The sequence below is a fragment of the Triturus cristatus genome, chromosome 10 (assembly GCF_964204655.1).
Source record: "Triturus cristatus chromosome 10, aTriCri1.1, whole genome shotgun sequence".
NCBI classification, from domain to species: domain Eukaryota; kingdom Metazoa; phylum Chordata; class Amphibia; order Caudata; family Salamandridae; genus Triturus; species Triturus cristatus.
The window spans coordinates 1,096,760,777-1,096,783,132 of record NC_140593.1 but is presented as its reverse complement, the minus strand read 5'-3'; the positions used below and the strand labels follow the sequence as shown (position 1 = coordinate 1,096,783,132).

General features: G+C 44.3%; 1 protein-coding gene across 8 annotated transcripts in view; it reads left to right on the top strand.

The window, feature by feature from the left end:
- Nucleotides 1-22,356, top strand: part of SUN1 (Sad1 and UNC84 domain containing 1) — a 406,387-nt gene that overhangs the window by 159,910 nt on the left and 224,121 nt on the right. For all 8 annotated transcript variants that reach the window (XM_085629317.1, XM_085629315.1, XM_085629312.1 and 5 more), the window contains one exon: nt 6,752-6,949. In XM_085629317.1, coding sequence (XP_085485443.1) covers nt 6,825-6,949 — 125 coding nt within the window. In that variant the 5' untranslated portion in view covers nt 6,752-6,824. The remainder of the gene's footprint in view (nt 1-6,751; nt 6,950-22,356) is intronic.

Here is a 22,356-nt window from a genome sequence, read left to right as displayed (position 1 = left end):
AGTGTATCCAGTGTTTAAGCAATGACCACGAGTGCTTGCCTGCCTTGAGGAACTTGACAGGGGCTTGTGGCATGAGCTTCTGCTCAAATTTGCCTCTTTCTCTAAGGAGAAGTAGGTGCAATCTGGATTGCAAAGTGTTGCATAGGTTTTCCTCATGTGGCCAACTTTCATTGCGATTCAAAGTGCTTTTTAGGTCTCTCCTAGGCAGCGCGCATGCGATGCTCTAGGAGATGACCTTTAGAAATTGGTCAGCTCTTTTCAAGCACTTGTGCTTGTGCTGGCATCCACCTTGCGGGAGCGAGCAGCGGCGCGCGCGCTAATTGAAAACAGATGGCCCCTGTGCTCACTCCCGCAAGGTGGAGCACAAGCACGAGTGCTTGAAAAGCTTGAATTAGCGTGGTCGCTTTCACCACGCTAATTCGAAACAGATGGCACCATGCGCGCAATTGTTAAATAACGCGTTGCCGTGCTGCTATGCTCGGGGTGCCGGGAGCGGCGTGTGACCAGCGCTTGTTTCTTTTTGTTTAGGCACTCCATCAAAGTACTTCAGATTAATAGCAATTGTCCCTTGTGTACTGCTCCCCACTGTGCCATGCTCCCCACTGTGCCACACTCCAGGTTGCTCTCTCTTGCCGGTTTTCTGCTCTTTTGCCCTTTGTGTTGTACTTTTTTTGTGTACTTCTCCCACTCCCCCATATGCTTTCACATACATACTCTCCACATTTGTGTCTCTAACCAATGTGCTTCTCTTTGCCCTGCTCTTCACTTTCCTCTCTCCCTTCAGTGTTGTTTCCCCTTCCCTCTCTATCGCTTCCTACACCTGTGCCCTCAATGTTGATTCGCCCCCCCACCCCTGTTTTGCTTTGTCTCCTTGTGTTGCTTCCTTCCACACTCGCACCACTTTTGTTGGTTCCCTTCACACGCGCTTAAAGAAGAAAGAAATGCTTTCCTGTTTATAATTTTTTTTTATATATACTGATCCAACCAGAATCAATAAACAAAAAGAAAAAAAAGCGCTAATATTTTGTAGACATGGGCATGCAGGCTGATGCGTCATTGTGCATTTATTTTTGTTTGTTTACTCTTAAGCCATGCTGTTCAACATCGTGGACACTGTACAGAATTGCTAAAAACCATTGGCAAAGGCAATGAATCCCAAAGTTAGGATTAATTGGATTTGCTTTAAATGGAAGGCAGCGCGCGAGCTGTCGGGTTGCGCGAGCACTGGCGTGTTTTTTTGGCACATGCATCCAAACAACCCTACATCTTTACTGATATCTGCCCCACTTCCTGTCCCTTAGCGCTTTCATTCCAGTCTTGTCCACCAGTAACACCTCCTGCTGTCTCTAACCCTCATAGTTGTCATTCCCTGTCTCTACCCAACTTCCTTGTCCCTCCCAACATTCCCTCTCCCATGCAGGTTCTAATTGCACATTGCGCTTTGCCAGTGTGACATCTCCAGCCTACCTTGACTTTCTTTTCAACAAAACTTTCCATGCTGGAATTGTCTGAGCCCACCCAGGATAATGTGCTGCATGACTAACGACTCATAAAGTCCCAAAGGCGAGACCTATTGACTATGCCAATGCTTGCTTTTTCTTTCTGCTCATTTGGTGTAATTTACCTGATGGTCCAGAATCCTGCTTTTCAACTTTGTTTAGCTTCTGTTGAGGTCATTGGTTAAATTACTGGGCTTACTGTCATAACTCTTTGTGTAAGCATGCTATCGACTCTCCTGCCACTCTGGCTACTTTTATGTTAAGTATTTCCCGAACAGCTAATCCATAGTAATAAAATAAAATAAAAACTAGCCAGAGTGGCTTGGGCCTTTTTGCTTGTAACAGCATTTTATGATGCCCAGACTCCGTATTATTTGACGGTACACATTCGACAGACAATACATTGAAAAAGCGGCACACGTATACACAGCAGGACAAAACAAAATAGGACTACAATGCAGCTTCCAATAATTGTCAGTGGCTGACATTATTTCATGCATTTTACCCATCACTGTTTTGTATTCCTCAGTGCGACTTCCTGAGTGCAATAGGTATACCCATGGGGGTCCATTCCCTGGATGCTTGTTTCCGGTCGAGGGAGGACTTGCCTGGCAGTTTGGGTTGGACTGTTCCCATGGGAAACGGATTCAGGACTGATTTATTTATATGGCTGTATTTTAACTGGAATGGCATCGGGAGCAGAACAACTAGGCCCAGATCGCTGTACTGTGGTGAATGTTTGACATTGTTCAACAATCTGTCCATATATTATACTTTTAGCTTGTACCAGCATTTTATGATGCCCAGACTCCGGATTATCTAACGGTACACATGCAACAGAAATTGTAAATGGAAAAATGCAGGGCACGAGTCGGGGGTACACGCTGATGGACCGCGTCCGCCCACTTTTTTCACAGTGAACGCCGTCCACCCTGCCAAGAATTTGGGCCCCACTAAATGTGCTGAACTTGTCTCGGTGTAATTTCCAAACACCGGGACACCTTCACCAGCGCCTGCACGTTGTCTGCTTTCCATCTGCAACAAGCAACAACATGCAGGTGGGAACTGGGCTTTCTTATTTAAGACTCCTGCTGGGCCCATAACATAGGACGAATTTGAGGGGTCATAACGCCTCCTTATGTTGGAGTCTCTTGGCTGGGAGCAGTCTGGAGCCTTACACCTGATGCAATTGAAGCTAAGGGGAAACAAAGGCTCACACCTTGTTAGCACTTCACACATACTTTAGAGAGGCAGCTTTTCACTTTGTTCAGTCCCTGTTTAGGACATATGCATGCACTGTAAGAATATCAGATGTGTTGGTCTTTCCCAGTATATTTCACAAAGCAAATTGCATTTATATAGAGCTTACTTTCCCTGAGGAGGCGTTGAATAATTTAAGTACCACTATTTTTTCTTGTATAACCCTACTCATTCCAATGCAGGGTGTCATAATACATGTGCGATACATTATATAAGTTTTGTAAATGAATGTACAGGATGTGTCACATAAAACTGAGGGATTGCAAGGTATAGAAGTCGCATATAATTTTCCATAGCTCACTGTACTATTATCCTTGCAATGCGCTCAAAAGTGCACATGGTAGACCTGCTAAACATATATGTGAGGACTTTAGATCTGATGTCACTTCTTGTAAAACCACTTCCTACAAAGTCGTGGCTAGTAATACCACTTTCTATGATGTCAATTCCTGTGATGCCATGTGTGATGAAGTGCGCCGTGATGTCGCACGCCGTGATGTCACTTGCATACTGCCAAACTAGGTACGTCCCCCCCACTTCTTTTTTTTTAGTACTTGTGCCCTGGAAAAACGACACCTGTGTACACAAAAAGTGATGGACTAGAATGCAGCTTCCAGTAATTATCAGTGGCTGAGATTAATTCATGCATTCTACCCATCATTCTTTTGTATTCCTCTTTGCAACTCCTACGTACAACAGGTATGCCCAGATGTGGGTCCAGTGCACATAGTGTTTCTGAAACCAAGCTATATCCGATGGCCCAGTTAGGCCGAAGCTGGTTTTGGGTTGCTGCTGTTCCGGGTGAGAGGACCTGGCTTGGCAGTTCAGGCTGGACTGTTCCCATTGGAGCAGCACCAGGGCTGATTTGCATATATCTAGGTCTAATCTGATGTGGGCAGAAAAATGCACTGGGAAGGATCCAGAGTAATTACCAATGGCTGAGATGATTTCAGGCATTCCGTCCATCACTTTTCTATTTTTTTGCAGTCCTTAATTGGCCAATACACGCTTCAATAAAAATTGCATAACTGCCTAATCGCGAATACAACCAGAACCCAATACCAGGAACACATCCTCGGAAACGGACAGACTGGAAACCTTCTTCCATGTGGAAACCTTCTTGATTGTTAGAAGTGCTACGAGGCCATTTTAGTGGCATATTACTGTGCTATATAAATACTGAGAGCATAACCTGCACACAGGAGTAGATTCACATTTGGGAGTGCAAAGCAGTAGATTCGCTTTTGGCAGAGGGCTGGATTCTTCATTGGGTGACTCTCAGAGGGAGGACCAGTTCGTATTTAATACACTTTTTTTATTACTGCTAGTTTACTACTTTTATTAGGAGTTCAGAGACAAAACACTTGGGTGACTGCTTGTTAAAGGAAACTAGGCACAATGGGTTCCATTTGAAATTCAGTGGATAATCATTGAACTGAGTCTCAGAGCACCATTTGGAAAAAAAGATATTTAGTGGGCCTAATCGAAATATTAGTGCAGTCCCCATTCTATATTGTGTCTCTGGACCCTTACATTATTTAAACAAATGCACCTCTTTGGTTAGAGAGCCAGTGTTGTCTCTTATGAGGGTTAGTTCCTATCCATGTATGGCATATCTGATTTATGGTACAGAAAATTACTGTAATTGCAGCAGACGAGTCAGTTGTATGACTGTTTGGCGAACTAATTAAAATTAACATTTCACTCCCCTCTAAACTGATATCCAGCATTTTGTTGGAGTGCTATTCACATACTCCATTAAGATGTCTGTGGATGAACTGGTGATGGTTGGAGAGGTTAGAGGTGAACTATTAAAGGACTGTTTGAGAAACCCTTTCAATTTCCAGTAAGCCAATTGGTGCTAGGTGGTAGACTGTTTTGAAGGCTGTAGAACCTATTAATTTGCATATTGTTCATGTGAAGATAAAAAATTGAAAGGAAGCAAGCAGACTCCCCTAAGCCAATCAGGATGCTGCGGTCACCAGCAAGACATCAGCGTCCTGATTGGTCTGAGCGCCCTGGTTTGGCACCCAGACAGGGACTTGGGAGCCTGTGCATGTTCACCACCACGCAGTGCAATTCAGCCCGGTGGAGAACATGCTAAGTGCCATGACTGTTTGGCCAGTCCAAGATGGCCGGCCAAACCGTCATGCACACTTAGGTGCACCAACCAATCCTCCCCCCTGCTGGCTGTGACGACAGCCAAGCTCCGCCCCAAAACTGGCTTCGGCCATCTGCACAGAAAAATAAAATGATTACATGTTATATTATTTTTCCTTTTTTCCCACTGCTGAAAAGCGGGGCGCGACGCTCCTCTGCCTATAGTGGAGGAGCCGCCACTGTCCAGAAACCTTCCGTTGAATTGATTGAGAGGCGGTTATGATGCGTTTGAGTGTGTTGCCTTTGGCAACGGTAGGATCGGTGATGTGGTACTCGATGTCTGTGATGTAGAGCAGTGTTTGAAGGAGAGCGTTCATTTTCTTGAGGCCTGTGCCTCCAGGGAGGTTAATGTTTGTGGGGTTAGGTGTATTGAAAGGAGGCAGTGGGGTCTTAGTTCCCCGATGACTGCTTTGGTCTGAGTCATCTGGGATGACTCGGACCAAGTGGCAGGTGACGTGGCAGGTGGCGTGCATGTTAAAGATTCAAGCTAGCCTGGCAGTTGAGGGGTGATGCCCCGAAACCAGTACCGGGATGCCTGTTTCCGTTCCAAGGAGGAGCTGGCTTGGCAGATCGGTCTGGACTGTTCCCAAGAGGCACAGGGTCAAGACTGATTTTGCATATGGCTGGTTCTAAACTGGGGTGGCATGGTGAGTAAATCAATGGATTTAACCTCTTGACTTGGGGTGAAAGTTGGATTGCTCTGCATTCCGTCCATCATCTGTCTTTTTTTTTAAAGATTTTTAAGCATAGGTTTTATACATTAAAATGTACAACTTATTTTCCTGGTAGTTGGCAGCGAGCTTGCATTAGCGTACAGCTCTACATAATTTTTTTTTTTTTAGTGTTCAATAAACAAGTGCCTGTAACTTTATTGCAAGTGAAATGTTATAGAAAAGCCCCTCAGTGGCTGAATACAAAACCCATGTTTGCTTTTTTGCCTTTGTGCGTTTCTCGCATATTAAGCACACATATGTAAAGGACTCCTAAAACCAGTGGGGTTTGCCTGTCATAGTTACTTATCGGGTTGAAGTGGGTGTCCGTTCATCTAACCAAAGATGCGATTAAAGTAGATTTGAATTTTTCTTTAATACAGGTTGAATTTTGAAACGTTGCATTGCAACATTTGTACAGCACGTCATGTCCTCGACGAGACATTCATTTCTTTTTATTGGTTAAAAGTAAATAATGAAATAATGTTCCAGTGGACCCACATTTGATATTCCTATTCCTCAAAGTAGGCACATTGGCATGTCTCTGGTTCATTGGCAGCTTTTCAGAATAGCCACCTCGGCATTTGTTCCAGGGTCCGAGTACTCCATTGGACTAGTGTGGTTTTGCTACCGTCGCATTTGTCTGAATGAATACAAATATTATCCTACTAGTATAGCTTCTGTTTTTACAACGGGTACATTTTATTTCCGGTGTTTTAAAGCATGGATACAGGCCAAGAGCCAACAACACTTTAGTATAGTGAACATGTTTCCATGGTAACAATGCTCAAGTGTAGCTGTCACTTCCCTTGCTTGCATTTTTCAAAATCTTTCTGGCATTTCTAAAACGGTTTGTAGGTTTTATTTTCTTACTCAACGATGTAATACTCCACTACTATATTTTTCAAACAGAGAGCCCACTCTTTTCGCAGCCACAAAATATTTGACAACTTTTAACGCAAGTTCTTGTGATTTTTAAAAAGAATAATACTTCATTGTAAAATAAACATCTATATATCGGATCTCACCGTAATGAGTTCCTTGTCCTTCGGTGTATTATAATGTGCCAATAATTGTTTTATGTATTTGTATCTAAAAAAATGATTTACTAATTAATTTCAGTTCAAGTTACTCGACTGCTGCGTTGGATTTCGAGACCCAGAACAAACTGAACCCGGTCTATGACTCGCCAAGAATGTCGCGCCGCAGCCTACGCCTTGGCAGCAATGCAGGATATTATGCAGCAGATGACATCCAGAATGACAGCATTAATAGCAACATCTCTTTTACTGGCAGCGTGGCCTCCTCGAGGTCGTCCAGGTAAAGACCATGTGTGTTGTTGCACTTTCAATGGTGTTGTCTTTTCTATAGCATTTTCGACCTCCAATAAACACGAAGAAAAACGGCGTGGCTGTGCAGGACAAAACGCACGCATGCAATGCTATTTTCTCAGGCGCAGCTTGATTCCCAACCCGAAAGCCAAGCCTGTACTGGAAGAGAGAATGTTAATATTATTTGATCAACCTATTGGATGAAATAAGCCGACTTTCAGTCAGTGTGTTTTGTATATATGCATATATATATATATATATTTTAACATGACGCTGGCAAGACAGCTGTCTGTAGGGCAGATCTAAAAATAGGTGCTGTCATACCAACGGGCGAGTAATTCTGCGGTTTGTAAATCATTACCTCCTATATTTACAGTGTCTTACGAGTGAATGGCAGGCTAACCAATTTTGATTGTTGAATGCATCGTTAATCCGGGCAACCCACCATATGAGAGAATTGTATTTCTGTAATTATTTTTTAGCAAGATTTGTAAGCAGTTGGTAAAATCTGAGTAGTGAGAGGTGTGTGTGATTGATAAAATAATTTTCTATTTGTAATTATTTAAAAGGTTTGGATTAACTCCAGACTTTAATACAGTCGACCTCCTGCACATTTGTATATTGTTTGTGCTTGCGTTTCCTTTAATGCTTCCTTATGTTTTTTGTCTTTGCTTCTGTTATGAGTGTGTGAGGCGAAGGTATTTGCCCCTCTTGGTACTGTGCTAAATTCTTTTAACTTGTGCCTTTTACTGGAGAGCAGGAATTGCAGATCACTTACTGCCAACAGTACAGTCTGAAGCTTATTAACCATCTTCTGCTAGTCAACCTTGCATGCAGACATAGTACCACTTATTATGCAGTTGGAATTTGCAGAATCTTCTGTTTGCGGGTGTCATGCCAGTAGAAAAACTGCCGCGTGTGCAGGTTTTCAAGTTGAAACTGTCTGGTAGGAATGTCTTATGGGAGTCCCATAGGCGTTCACATTACAAAAATGGCAAACCCCCACGAACTTGTAAATTTGTGTTGTCTTGCAAACATTTGAAACTTCTTGGCCCACTCTCTACATGCTTGTAAACATGCTACAATTCTGCATAAGCAATGTAGTAGTTGTGGTAGTAGTTGTCTCATGACACCAAGTATGAAACATTTGTGTACTGTTATTCAGACCTTAGTTTCATTCCACACCTTACCTGTTTTTTTCTTATTAATTTTTTTTATTGGGTTTCTCAATAAACATGAATACAGCAGTACAAAAGAAATCTCTGGGTAATGAGTTACAGGAATAAGCAATGACTGTGCTGTACAGTAATAAGTAAAGTACCTTGAGCATACCTTAGCCTCCTCATGGCCAAAGGGGCAAGAACAGACTGATCTTACATTAATGTATGCTTAACTGCACATGCAAAAACAGCAATTTATAGGTTCCCAGGGGCTCAAACCTGGTACTAAATACTTGTTGTTTTTTGTTTTAAATTAGACTTCAAGCTGCTACCTTTATTTCTATCAAATCCGAAATGGATTTTGTTTGATTGTAAGTGTTTTACTTGTAAGGCTGCAACTTTTTTTTAACAATCCAAAATTGTTTTGATGTGATGTAAGGCGTTTTACTGGGATTGTGCGATCTGAATTTGCTTGGGGGCAACTCGGGGGTAACTTACCGGAGAGAGGTGACTGCCAGTTCTGGCCGCTCCCTCTGTACTCTCCGTACGTTGACGAAAAGAGCAACGTCACTTCCGCATTGACACGCTCTAGGGAGTCAGCTAAATGTACTTAAACAGGGGCGCTGCGCGGATCTGCCGCTGGCACGCAGAAGGCGCACCTCAGGCAAGCCAGTTTGCGTCCGAACGGGCCCAGGGGCCAGAACCCCTGGTCCAAAAGTGATTTACTCCATGGAAGAACAGCGCACATTAAAAAACACACTCTACATGCCAACCCTCTCTGCAGCATTGGTCAAAAAGCTTCTTCTATACAAGCTGTTTGTGGATAAGGGGAGGCAAGAGATGATTGGCACTCAGGCTCCGAGGGCTCTCGGAGGGGGGCTGATGCCCCTTCTAGCTTAAGGGCCGCCTTATTGAACACACGGTCCCTGCAGAAGCATAATCTGAAAATCTTTGGCCTGCTTCAGGAGAAGGAGCTAGATATTCTAGCTCTAACGGAAACTTGGCTAGATGATGCTTCAGGGCCCGATATAGTGGCCTCCTTCCCCCCCCAGATTATGATGTTCTAACACTCAATCGCCAGGGGAAGAAAGGAGGGGGGTAGCAGTATTCTGCCGCAAGACTTTGACTATTGAGAAAATATTAGCAGAGAGCCTGGAGGGAGGTCCTGGGGATTAAGATTGAACTAAAATCCTCTTGCCTGACGGTGGTGGTAGTATATCGTCCACCCCGGCCATCCCCCTCGTTTAACAATCGGTTCACCGAAGTGGTTAGTGACCTGCTTCAGATACCAACAGATTTTAGTAATGGGGGACTTCAACTACCACTCGATTCTGACTCCGAGAGATCTGGTGACCAGTAGGTTTGGAGAGGCCATGACCATGCTGGGGTTGAAACAAAATGTGGAGAACCCCACTCACGAGAAGGTCCATACCTTGGACCTTATTTGGACTACATCTCCTGTTGCGCTACTGACAGACTGTAGACCATGTAGCTGGTCAGACCACTATCTGATCAGTTTCGAGATCCCCGTGCCTAGTCAACCTAACCTCCTACCACCAGTATGGAGGATGGTACGGAACTGGCACAAGATAGGGGATGTCAATTTGAGGGAGGCCCCAGGGAAACAGTCTGGGTACCCGGATGTGGAGTAAGAGAAATTTACGTGCCGGTTGAGGACCGCCATGGACAAGGTGGCCCCCGCTCGGAGGGGAAAAGATAATGAATAGAGCGAAGGGCGCCCCGTGGTACTCTGCGGAATTAAGAGGGGGAAAATAGGCCCTTCGCCAGTGCGAAAGGCACTGGCGCAAATTATATGATCCGAAAGCCCGGGCAGAATATAAAGCAAAACTAGCTCTTTACAAAACATCTATTATCGCAATGAAATCCGCGTACTATGAGCTAAAGATCAGGGAAGCCACGGATACTCAGAAGGAGACCTTCAATTGCTAAGGGAGCTGAGCCAGAAAAAAGAACAGAAAACGATTGCCAACCCAGATAATTGCAATAAAATACAGGACATTTTTCTAGCCAAAGTTAAAGACATCCTCATAGAGATAGGCAACACTAGTAAGACTGTGCCCCCTCTCAGTGGTAGATCCACCGGACTTCCAGGATGGTATTCTCGCAGGGTTTCCTGCTCTGGACTCAAACGGCTTAGCGCACATCATGGCCAAAGTGAAATCAGGGTCACCAGAAGATCCCTGCCCGCCGAGGGTGCTCAAAAGGGTCCTCCCTGTGGTAGAACCAGAGATTCTCTCCCTGTTAAACCTCTCCTTGACATCGGGGAATGTCCCTCTTAATTTCAAGGAACTATGGTGACCCCGCTGTTGAAGGCTGGGGCGGACATTAACTACCTGGAGAATTTTCGACCTATTCCAGACTTCCATTCCTGGCTATAATACTTGAGCAGCATGTGCTCAGAGCACTGTCCTCTTTCTTGGAGGAACATCAGCTGCTACACGCCAGACAAGCGGGCTTCAGGGCCCACAACAGCACAGAGCTGGTGATGCTCTCAGTGCTGGATGAGTTGAGGCTCGCAGCAGATAAGAAGGAATCGTCCGCTTTGATCCTTCTTGATCTTTCAGCCGCGTTCGACACAGTGAACCATACTCCGCTTTTGGCCCGTGTTCGGCGGCTGGGAATCACTGGCAGGGCCTTCCAATGGATCACTTCTTTCCTGAAGGACCGGTCACAAAGGGTACAGCTGGGGGAATGTTTGTCCAGGAAGGGCGCCCTGCCATGTGGGGTCCCGCAGGGCTCTTCGTTATCCCCCACTCTTCAACATTTACCTTCAGCCACTGGCAAAATTGCATTGTCAGGTGTTCAACTACGCCGATGACACACAGTTAGTCATGCTGATTGACAGCTCTTCACAGGCACAGTCCAACGTGCAAAATATTCTCTGGCTAACTATGAATTGGATGACCATTAACTCATTGAAAGTAAACCCTGACAAGACGGAGGTGCTTGCTTATTACTGCAGGGGTTAACCCCTAGTCTAATGCCTTCTGGCCGCAAGAGCTAGGCACTACTCGGACACCGGTGCCAGTTGTGAAGAGCCTGGGCATTAGGTTGGACACCAAGCTAACACTGAATAATCAGGTGACTGCCGTAGTGGGGAGCTGTGTGAGCCTTATGAGGCAACTCCAGAGACTTGTACTCTTGCTGTCATTTTCCACCATGCGCACTGTGGTGTGGGTCCTAACTGTCATGCCTAGATTACAGTAGCGCAGTGTATTTCGGGCTACCTGACAAACTTTTGGGGAGACTTCAGGTGGTTTTGAATGACACAGCAAGATTGATTTTCAAACTCCAGAGAAGAGCGCGTGCCACACCCCTGCTACAACAACTGCACTGGCTTCCAATCAAGCAGACGGTCAGGTTTAAGGGGCTGTGCATTGCACACAAAGCCCCCCATGGAGCAGCACCTGGTTATATCAAAGACTGTCTGAAGAAATGCGTGCCAGGACGACGCCTCCGATCGGCTGAGGCAAGCCTGCTGGCATGCCCGTGCTTTGATAAAAACACTCTGGGGAGGGGGGGGCGGGCCTTCTCAGTTGTGATTCCTCCGCTTTGGAATAAGCTCCCGGATAGCCTGCGCAGGGAAGTTACCTTACTCCTGTTTAGGAAGGGTCTTCTTAAGACCTTCCTTTTCACTCAGGCGTTTGGATAGGCTCATCCAGAGATGCAAAGCTTTGGGAAGCATGTTAGGCTCCAGGTTTAGGGTTTGTCCTAGCGCTTAGAGACCTGCTGGTGATTTGGCGCTATACAAATAGAAATTAACATAACATTGAGTCTGCAACTTAGGGAGGGGCTCGAAGTTGAGCAGAGACCGGTCCAGGTATGAGGTAGTGTATCTAGCACGTAGTGGTATGGATGGTGCAATGATGGGAGATGTGGGAAACTGGGTGGGGAAGCCCATAAATCGGCTCTGCACTGTGGCTTAAGGAGGAGGAAGGGGGGAGGGTTTGGGGGCTTTGAACAGTGATGCACTGTATAGGACTGCCTGCCATGATCCCCCAGAGTCTGTCCTCAGGTCTGTTGGGTTCACGGAGTTAGATCATCAATGGGACATAAGGTGTAAGAATGACGTTAAGTGTGTGCCCCACTCTTGGGATATTGGGCCTGTGCGCAGGTGACATGTTTCTTCATATCGTAGGGTTTCAACCTCCTCCTTTCCACATTTACGCGCTGAACCCAGCCATGCCGCCACTGGCGGGGCAGCTGGAGCCCTCCACTAGATGAGTAAGTGTTTGTTTTACGAGTAAGAGTGCCATGCCCGTGTATCGAGACCATACTGCGCACCTCTTCCTGTGTTTGAAGATACCCAAGGTGCAAGTCTCCCGTTTATTCTATAGATCTGTGAGTTTGTCACCTTCCGCAGTGCCTCATGTACTCTCCACCAGTAGGCTATCGGGGCAGAACCTTAACATATGACTGAGATCCGCTCCCTGTGAATTAAGGCGGGGACATTGCAGGTCTGCCATGGGGAAATAGCGGTTAAGCTATGTAAGTGTGTGTGGTGAAGTATGGAAACTTGCGTATGCTTAAATTGGGTGTTTCTGGAGATTTGTTTAGGAAATTCTAGAGCCGGTTCCCATTCGGTGTCATTCAGCACCCTTCCAAAATCATCCTCCCATTTGGCGCCTATGGACTTTAGGGAAGCTCCTGCATGACTTTGTTTTGCTCTACAGACCCATGTGATCAAATGATGGCCGTTCCCCTTGTAAGAAGTGCCTGGAGGACAGCATGAGTCGCAGGCTCCTCCTCTCGTGTGGACCATAGGGTATGACATGTATTATGCAATTAACGGCATGTAAGGAACTGTCCCAGCGGAAAGTCCTAGTCCGCCTGAAGCTGTTCAAAGTAAAGAAGTTGGCCTTTTGAGAAAAAGTCGCTGACAGTTGTCGGTGATCGATTCTGTCAGCCACACAGTTCCACCGCCGAAATGTCCCATGCTATCGTGGAAGACCTAGCGATGGAAATCCTGTAGCGTATGAGAGATGTGCTATGTAAGGAGTTGAACTCTAGTGAGGCATTTGTGGACCACAAGCACTTGCAGGGAATTGGGTATACCCTTGGGGAGTACAAAGCAGCAGATTTGGGCGGTTGCCATAGGCTGTAGGCCATGGTACGTTTTCTCCAGGTTGTGGCTCGCTAGCCACCCGCCGCCCAGTAGTAGGCTTCAAATTATGTAGCACCCAGACCCCACGCCCCCTCCCACGTGGCAAATGCAGTTTTTTCTGAGCCACTCTGTGGCCGTTACCGCAGAAAAGCTCTCCCAGCAGCGTGTCTAGTTCAAGGAAGAAGCCCAGAGGAGGCACCACTGGCAGGTTTGTGAAGTAGCTTAAAAGCCCGGACAAAATCACCATCTTCGATAAAGCTATCTTTCCCATAGTGGAAAGTAGTAACTTCTTCCAGAATTGCACTTGTGATTTTAATGCTGTCAGCTCAGGTCTTGGATTACCATCAAAGAGGTCTATCAGTGAGTGGTAGAGGTGAACCCCTAGGTATATGACGGCAGAATTCTGCGAGAAAAGCAGGGATCCTCCCATTCATATGTCTTGTGGGACTAAGTCAGGGTGCAATGGAAAGACAAAGGACTTCCCCCTGATTGACTTTGAGGCCTGCGTCTCTGGCAAAGGCCTGGGGCGCATCTTGGATGGGAAGATGTCTGACCGGACATACTGAAAGTACAGAAACAAGTCGTCGGCGTACAGTGACACCATATGCGTTCTGTTTGTGAGAGGTATACTCCAGGAATGATCATCTCTCTGTAGCTAAATAGCAAGTGGCTCCATTGCAAATTGCAGGGGGGAGAGGGGAAACCCTTTTGGGTGCTGTGCCCCACCAGGAACATGGACAAGATTTAGCGCCCCAACCTAGCATGGGAGAGAGGTTTAGACTATAACTGCCACGCAGAAGTCAGGAGGAGTTTGCCCACCCCCATCTGCATTAAGACCTGGAAGCACGAATTCCCACATCAGCGAGTCAAACACCTTCTCCAAAGTTAGCACCAGGCACGTTGTGTGGGGAAACCATCCCGGCAACTGATTTTGGATGTGGAACATTCGCCTAATTATTTCGACGTACGTCCTGGGACAAATACATTTTGGTCTGGATGGATGAGTTCTAGAAGGGCCTGGGCATATCTACCGGACAAGTTTCCTTAGTAGTTTACAGTCTGCGCCCACTATGGCAACAGGTCAGAACAAGGACAGTTGGGGTCCCGGTTTGGTTTAGGAATAGAGACCAACAAGGACTCTTGGCGGGAGGATGGTAGCTCCCCACATTTTAGGGAGTCCTTCTACATTTCTGCTTATCGAGGTACTAGGTTGCCACCAGGAGTGCTGTAATACTTTATGGGTAGGCCGTCTAGGCCTGGGGTCTAATTCCTGGCGAGTTCCCGATTCGCCTGTTTGACATCTGCAGCTGTGATCAGTGTCTAGGCCATCCCTTCCCACGTTACCTCTGTTACGAAGTCTTTCACCACCTGCCGCCATCAAGAGGAAGTACGAACAATTCTGTTGCTGATCCTTAGAATCACCAGGGTCATCAGCGCACGCACGTCACACCTTTACTATTGCAGCTTAGTCTATTGCAGTTTTCCAGCATAGAATAGGAGGGATTTATAATGACTTGGAATCATGCTTTAGATCCCAAGTTCAGTGCAATCTTTCCTTCTTCTGGGAATTATTCTCCACACACTGGAATTTCTCTCAAAATATTCTTTATTGCAATCAGTTTTCAATCATTTTTTGGCAGACCCAGCCAACGCGTTTCATCCCCTGTAGGGACTTATTCAGGGTAGAAACGTGTTCTTATAACTCATTTCGGTGATTCCATCAATTCGATTCTTAGCAATTTCAATCCATTACAAACACATCAATAAGTTCACATATCTGGCAAATGGAAGTTCCTGGTTCCCAAAACATTTTTGCCCTTTTGAAGTCCCTACAGGGGATGAAACATGTTGGCTGGGTCTGCCAAAAAATGACTGAAAACTGATTACAATAAATATTTTTTTGAGTGAAATTCCAGCGTGTGGAGAATAACTCCCAACAGAAGGAAATATTGCACTGTTGAACTTGGGATCTAAAGCAATTAGTTATATTAAAACATTTATAAATATATGAACAAGAGATTTTGTTGCCCTCCTAACAAAAAGAGTGTTGATTTATTGTTGAGTTTTGTGCGCAGTTGAAACTGTAGGAGCAGACACAAGGCATGTGGAAATTGCAGGATTTTGACCGGTGCAGTTTGAAAAGATCACTACTGCTATTGCTGTGAATTTCGTTTAACTGGAGTAGTTTGCCCTTGTTGTGTCAACAAACTCGTTAGCTGCTTCAGCCTTAAGGATGAGTAATATGTTTTCCTGGAAACTGAATCCTTAGCCTGCCCAGCAGCCGCACAAAGACTCTAATGTCTATTTCTAGTGAAAGTGTTTTTTTGTTTTTCTTCAAAATTCTCTTTCCCTTATCATTAATCCACAAGGAGTGTTGAAAGGACCAGTAATTGATTTGATTGCAGTCAATTTATCCAGTTTTCACTCTGTATTTCCCAGTTCCTTAAATGGAAATATAGAAGGGGAAGTACTCCTTCTCCCAGAGCACCTGTTTAGTGCTGAGAAGTGCCAGCACTATCCCTTTAAAATTAAGGAAGTGCACGTACTTACCTCCTTTTGCATTCTCCCTCAGCTGTGCTTCAGCTCCCATCTCAATGGAATTAAGCCTTTAGTTTGGTCTCCACTGAAATTATTTTCCCCACCAACTGCAACTGTTTTCTCTTGGACAATGTCTATATCTGCCTTTTTTCAAGATCCCTGTGCTGTTTTTCCATTAAGAAATACTATCATTTATTTAGACTGAACAGCCCTGTAAAGATAATATAGATACAACAAATACACATAAAATAAAGTGTTCTTAATTTATCATAAATGAACTTCATTTGGTCACAGAAATCAACAGCACCCTTTGGCTAGTTGTAGATGTTGAGCACAATTTCTGCAAATGCTTACAACAAAAGATTTTTTTCAAAAGGGCAGTATAGCGATATGTACATAGGAGGTTACTTTACTTCCAGTGAACAAATAGACTTCCCATTGCTACCCTTAAAGTCTGCTGCAAGGCCTTAAAGATATCACACTTAATCAAAGCCTGCTCTCTGTTGTAAGACTTTAGTGTACAATTTAGTGCCGGAGCTCAAGTAATCAAATACGCCCTTCCCACCGAGATACCCCTATGTGACTTTGACTGATTATATAGTTTTGTACTTGATATATAGAAGCATTGTTTCATCTACTGTTGTAACCAGTTTCTTTGATACCTTGATTTGCTCTTCGCTGGCATGTTCTGAAGAATAGCAGCTTATGAAATTAATACATTTACTTTTACCAAGGAATCCCAAGGGCATAGGCCCTATTGTGTCATTGATTGTGGACCTTCAGAATGTTCGAAAGAAGTAGTACCCTTTTCAGCACCTTCCAACTGCTGAAACTGTACCACTGAAGCCATCATCAAACCAATGAAAAACCACCATATTACACATTATACTTGTGAGGAAAGGGGGTGTGGTTGTGCGACCTCGCCATGTAATTCTCTCACCTACCCCTTTAGGAACAATAGGTTTCATTTGTCAAACCTTCAGCTCAACTCTGTAGCTGTGGATCTGAACAGCAAGGCTTACACAAAGGAACAAGTGTAAAGTATTTAAACACCACCAAAACAATTGAAGAAATTGACAAGACACCAAAGATATCGGACACAAATTTATAAAAGTAGACAGTATTTTTACGCATTTTCAGATGCCACAATGAAAAAGATCCACCAGAGGGTTCCAGAGATCTAGAATTTACAATACATAATAAATCAAAGCAGGCATTGGCAAATTCAATAAAGCTGATACTTGGAAACATATTCATCAAAACATTTAGGCTAGCTGTACCGCAGTTACTTAGTCACTTTAGGTAACCAACTCCAGTAAGGAGCCAGTCAGAGGCACCAGAAAGGTCCTCAGAAAGTTACTTCAGCAGGTAAAGGCAGTCTTCAGTCTATTCCAGGCACTTTTATCCTTTGCTGCGATATCCTATGAAAATGGTCCTGTTGCAAGGGATAAAGGTTACTGAAGATACTCTAAGGATACTGTGGATGCGATGTGGTCGACAGGGTTCTTGCTGCAACTACTCCTTGATCCACGAAGGGGGTGAGGCGATCCTGGTCAAAGTTCTCTTGGTGCTGGCAGTAGCCCAGTCGCCACTGGACTACTGTTTGGCCAGTATTGCGGTCACATGCCAATCCTCCTGGGTTGATAACGCGTACTCTGGAGGTTCCAGTTGCAATTCGACAACACTCCCTGCCTCTGCAAACCCAAGTGCCACTTTGTGTATCGGATCCTGGTCCCTGGTGCAGCACGGCAGTGGGTTGAATACTTTAAGCCACCAACTTGCCTCAGCCAGCTTCTTCAGCTCTTGTGTCTCTGTGCTGCAACAGGAGACCAGTCAGCTGACTTTTTGAGTGTCTTTTTTTTTTTTGACTGAGCTTCTGAAAAAAAACTTCTCTTAGAGCAGTACACAGCAGGCACAGTCACTCTCCTTTGCTGGACACCAGGTGCAGTCCATGACAGTGCAGTCTCTCTTTGCTGGTTCCACTATTCAGCAGGGCACTCTTTCTCAGAAAATGGCATCAGGGTATGATGCGGTTGGTTGCCAGTGGACTACCAGGTTCCCTTCCTCCCTCCCCGCTGATCACTTCCTGGGAAATGTGACATCTGGATATCCCAGGATGCACTGCTCTGTCTACTTCCAAACTGGCAGAATCCCTGTCTCTGCATTCAGAGCTCCCTAACCCAACCCAACCCAGAGGTGTGGCAATCCTAAGGCTGCACACCACTGGCAAACCAGTTTGACAACTTGTTTCCCCTTCCCTGTTCGTATTGATAGCCTGTCTACCTAAACAATAGAGTGGTTCCTCTCCCACGTGTTTCCCCATTCGCCCTTCCAAGGCGGCTTCACCTTTGATGCTCGCCTTTTGGGCGAATACTCGTTTGACTTCCTGCCTGCAGCAGGTAACACCTCCTCTAGTGGCAGGTTTAAATTATCTCTCCTGGGAGTAGTTGGCACGTCTCCCCAGGAGGGCAGAAAGCTGTCTGCAAGACAGACCTAGAGTACAACCATAAACAAGCACTGGAAACCATCTGCAACTAAGTGGCAACTTCTAAAGTTGCACTGTGCTCAACAGTGACATTAAATTGGATGTAACCATTAAATCTTATTTAATGCACGGACTCTTTTGATACCTTACAGTACTAACTTTAGTAGTCCCATTCAGAAGTTAGCAGGGCTGGTGTGTCAGCCTGTAACTCTGTACTTTCCAATGGGACTACCAGCCTTTTTCACAGTAAAAATGACAATTTAGGATTTTTACTGATGGAACATGTAAAAACACAAGTCCTACACTTTAACACAACACTTGTGAGGCCTACCTTAGGAGTGACTTGCATATATTCAAAGCGGATATTTGGACTTTGCTATTATATTAAATGGCAAAGTCGATTTAGCAGTTTAAAATTGCTCTTCCACTTTGCAGTGGTAAACTGGGAGCCATGTTTTACCTTGTCCCACTCAGGAGGGTACAGGTGCTGCAGTCCCTGGGGGATGTGCTAACGTACGGGTCCTGGGTACTCCTGGCACCATATACTAAGGACTTCCAAGTAAGTTAGGCTATGCTAATTGAAGATAAGCCGGTTAAACATGCACTAATTTAAGGATCAGAGCACATGCACAAAGTCCTATTTAGCAGGGCTCAGGGAATTCCGGTCATTACACTAGTACCTAGCAGTCAAAATGAGAGCGAAAAGTGGGGGTGAACCTGCAAAAAGCCTTTTTCTTTACAATAATTAACAATCCTTTTGAAAGTACACAGATATGATTTTATAACTTTTAGAACGGCAGTCCACAACAATGATCTACAGAAACACATTGCTGGATATCTGCGCTGCTGTACTACTTCTAAATTTCCCAAATCAACCACAAGAAGAATGGCCTGTTTTTTTAAAACTAAAACCTCTGTTTTCTCACAGATTGCACTTGTGTTTTGCTATTAAAAAGTAAGTAAAAGACCGTTGTCCTCTGTAGCTCTAAAGCATTGTAGTGTAGGATTACAGGGTCCTTTTTATGTAGCTGATTACCATTTGGCTGCAGCCAGTCGTAGGAGAAAATGATTGTAATTGCTTCGACGAGCCCTGGGAAACTCGACTATAAAAGGAGCAGGGGCCAAGACACAATGGTTAGACTGGAACCCCACCCCACCTACTTTAATGAAGCTGAGTCAGTCAGTTTGGCAAACATTCTGGAACACTATAGGCATTCGCGCTTTCTCCTTTGAAGAGCTGTGCTTTAGCAGCTCCTTCCTGTCAGTGCCCTCCTGATCCACCTCCACTGTAACAGAGCAGCAATTAAAAAGTGATTCCCTGGTTTACTTTTTTTTGTCCCTGGTTATTTGTTTTGCAGAAACATTAGTTTCTTCTCAGTTGTGTTTTGTGAGCAAATATTTTGCAGTGCCTTCCTTATACATAACCACTCGCCCTCACTGAACCGTACATTCTTTTTTTTTTTATTTCAAAAGAATTTATTATTTTAAGGGAGTAAAAACAAGCATAGAATACAATCAAGAATGATACAAATGATATCAGCTAAAAGACATTCAACCTGGTAAAATGAGAGTTAAAACTAAAAAAAAAAACACCTTACAAAGTTAATTAATCTGGAAGTATCAGAGGAATGCATTGAATAAGGAAGAATCAATGGATAATCAGGAGCCGTGTTTATCAAAAGTATCATCATCATATAATAACTTAGGGATGAAGGGAAAGAAAGGATAGAAAGCAAAGACAGAAAAAGAAAGAAGAAAAGAAGAAACAAGACAAGATGAGAAAAGAGAAGAGGATTTCCAAAGGATTCACCCAACAACAACACCATCATTAACCAGGCACATCAAAAGGGTATTGAGCCACCAAACCCTCTGAGGCTCTTTGCATGTACGTATCTAGAGTCAGCCACACCTCATTAGATATAGACGGAGAAAGGTGAGCATGATCAACTGTATGAGCACTACGCAGAAAAGAAACCCATGCCCACCAAGTATGATAAGAGACTGAAGAAAAAGATTTCCACTCCATGAGAATTACCTTGACTGCAATAGATAGTAAAAGATCCAATAATTGTAATTCCATGGCATCTAAGGGCAACGGGACCGAGGCAGCCAGCGGACCTAGAAGAATTAGTGGAAAAGAGAGTTGAAACTGAATATCAAAGATAAGCATGAGGTGTTTGTGAACTAGACCCCAAAAGGGTTGGAGAAGAGAGCAATCAAAGAACATATGTTGGAAATCACCAGGTGCTAGCCCACAACTCCAACATCGATCATCGTCCTTGAGATTTAGCGCGTGTAAACGAATGGGAGTCCAGTGAAGAAGATTAATAGAGAAAAACTTAGATTGCATTAGCGAGGGGGCGATTTTATTACGAAGAGAAAGCCTACCAATATCTTGCCAAGTGTCTGAAGAAATATGATCGGTGATCTCATGCCCGAAATGACGTAGCCATTTTTGCTGTGCAACAGTTTGGGTAGGAAGTGTCGGACGACAAAAATTTATAAATCCTAGATGCAACATGACCAGACTTAATCCATAAGTGAAAAAGCATAATCATAGGGGAAGAAGGCTGAAGCTGTAATCTAGCAAGTGCTACCTTTATCTTAAGAAAAGTATAAAAATCTATATTAGATAAAGAAAATTGCTGGGCCAGGGTAGAGAAAGGAAGAGGGTCATTTTTGGAATCATACAAATGTTTAACAAGCGAGATACCTTTCCCCGACCAATAAGACATCAAGTCCGGATCAATATTAATCTTAATTTTGGAATTGCGCCAAATGGATGACCATCTAGTTTTATGCAACGGAATCGCCACTCTCCTATCAATTTTACGAATCGCAGCAACAGTATCCAAAATAATAGATCTAGAAAATGGAATGAAAAGAGTATTTGTGGTTAAGAAAGAGGCAGTTGGAAGAGGAGAGGCCAATTCCTGTTCTATTAGCAACCAAGCTGGAACATGCATAAGGGGAGGGGAAAACCAGAGCGCACCTTGAGAGGCTAGAAAAGCAGATTGATACTTCCCCCAATCAGGAAGATTACATCCCCCCCAACTCATAGGGTTTCCTCAAAAATTTATAGGCAATTCTAGCCCTTTTATTATTCCATAAGAATTTGGAAGTAATTAAATCAAGATCATGAAAGAAGGCATCAGAGCTTTACTGGAAGCATAGAAGAGACAAAATTAATAATAGGTGTAATCATCATTTTAAGAGTTTGGAGCCGACCCCACCAGGAGATATGCTTCGGAGACCAATTTTCTAAAAGATGCCGCACTTTAAGAATAGTTTGAGACTCATTATAAGTAACCGTAGCATAAAGGGTGGAACAAAAATAAATACCCAGATACTTTAGTTGCTTAGATTGCCACTTAAAGCCCGCCGAGCCCATATGAGAGGAGAAGCAGTAAGCATTTAAGGGGAACATTTCTGTCTTATCTCTGTTCAGTGTATATCCTGAAACCTTTGAGAAGGTGGAAATGATCTCAGAAATAGCCGGGATGGCACGTGCAACATCATCTGAAAAAATGAGAACGTCATCGGCATAGGCAGCTACTTTTAACTGATGGGAACCAAAAGAAAAGCCCATAATGTCTGGATGTACGTCAATCAGTCTGAGAAGAGGATCGATGGACAACAAAAATAAAAGAGGAGACAAAGGACACCCTTGTCTAGTACCCTGGCAAAGGTTAAAGGACGAGGTAGCCCCATTCACTCTTATATTAGCCCTAGGTCGGGAGTAAAGAGACATAACCATACGGATAAAGGAATCACCAAGATTATGTGCACATAAAACAGCTCGTAAAAAAGGCCAGGAAACCTTATCAAAGGCCTTTTCAGCATCAAGGGCCAAGGCCGCCGCCGGAAGATTGGATCGCTTAGCAGCACCTAGAATATGACAAAAAGTACGGATATTATCACGCGCAAGATGACCCTTTACAAAACCTGTTTGGGAAGGATTAACCAATTGAGGGATAAAGGATTCTAATCGTTTAGCTAAGATTTTAGCAAAAATCTTAGCCTCCATGTTAAGCAGGGAGATGGGACGAAAATTCTTGGGGTCTGAATGATCCTTTCCTTCTTTGGGG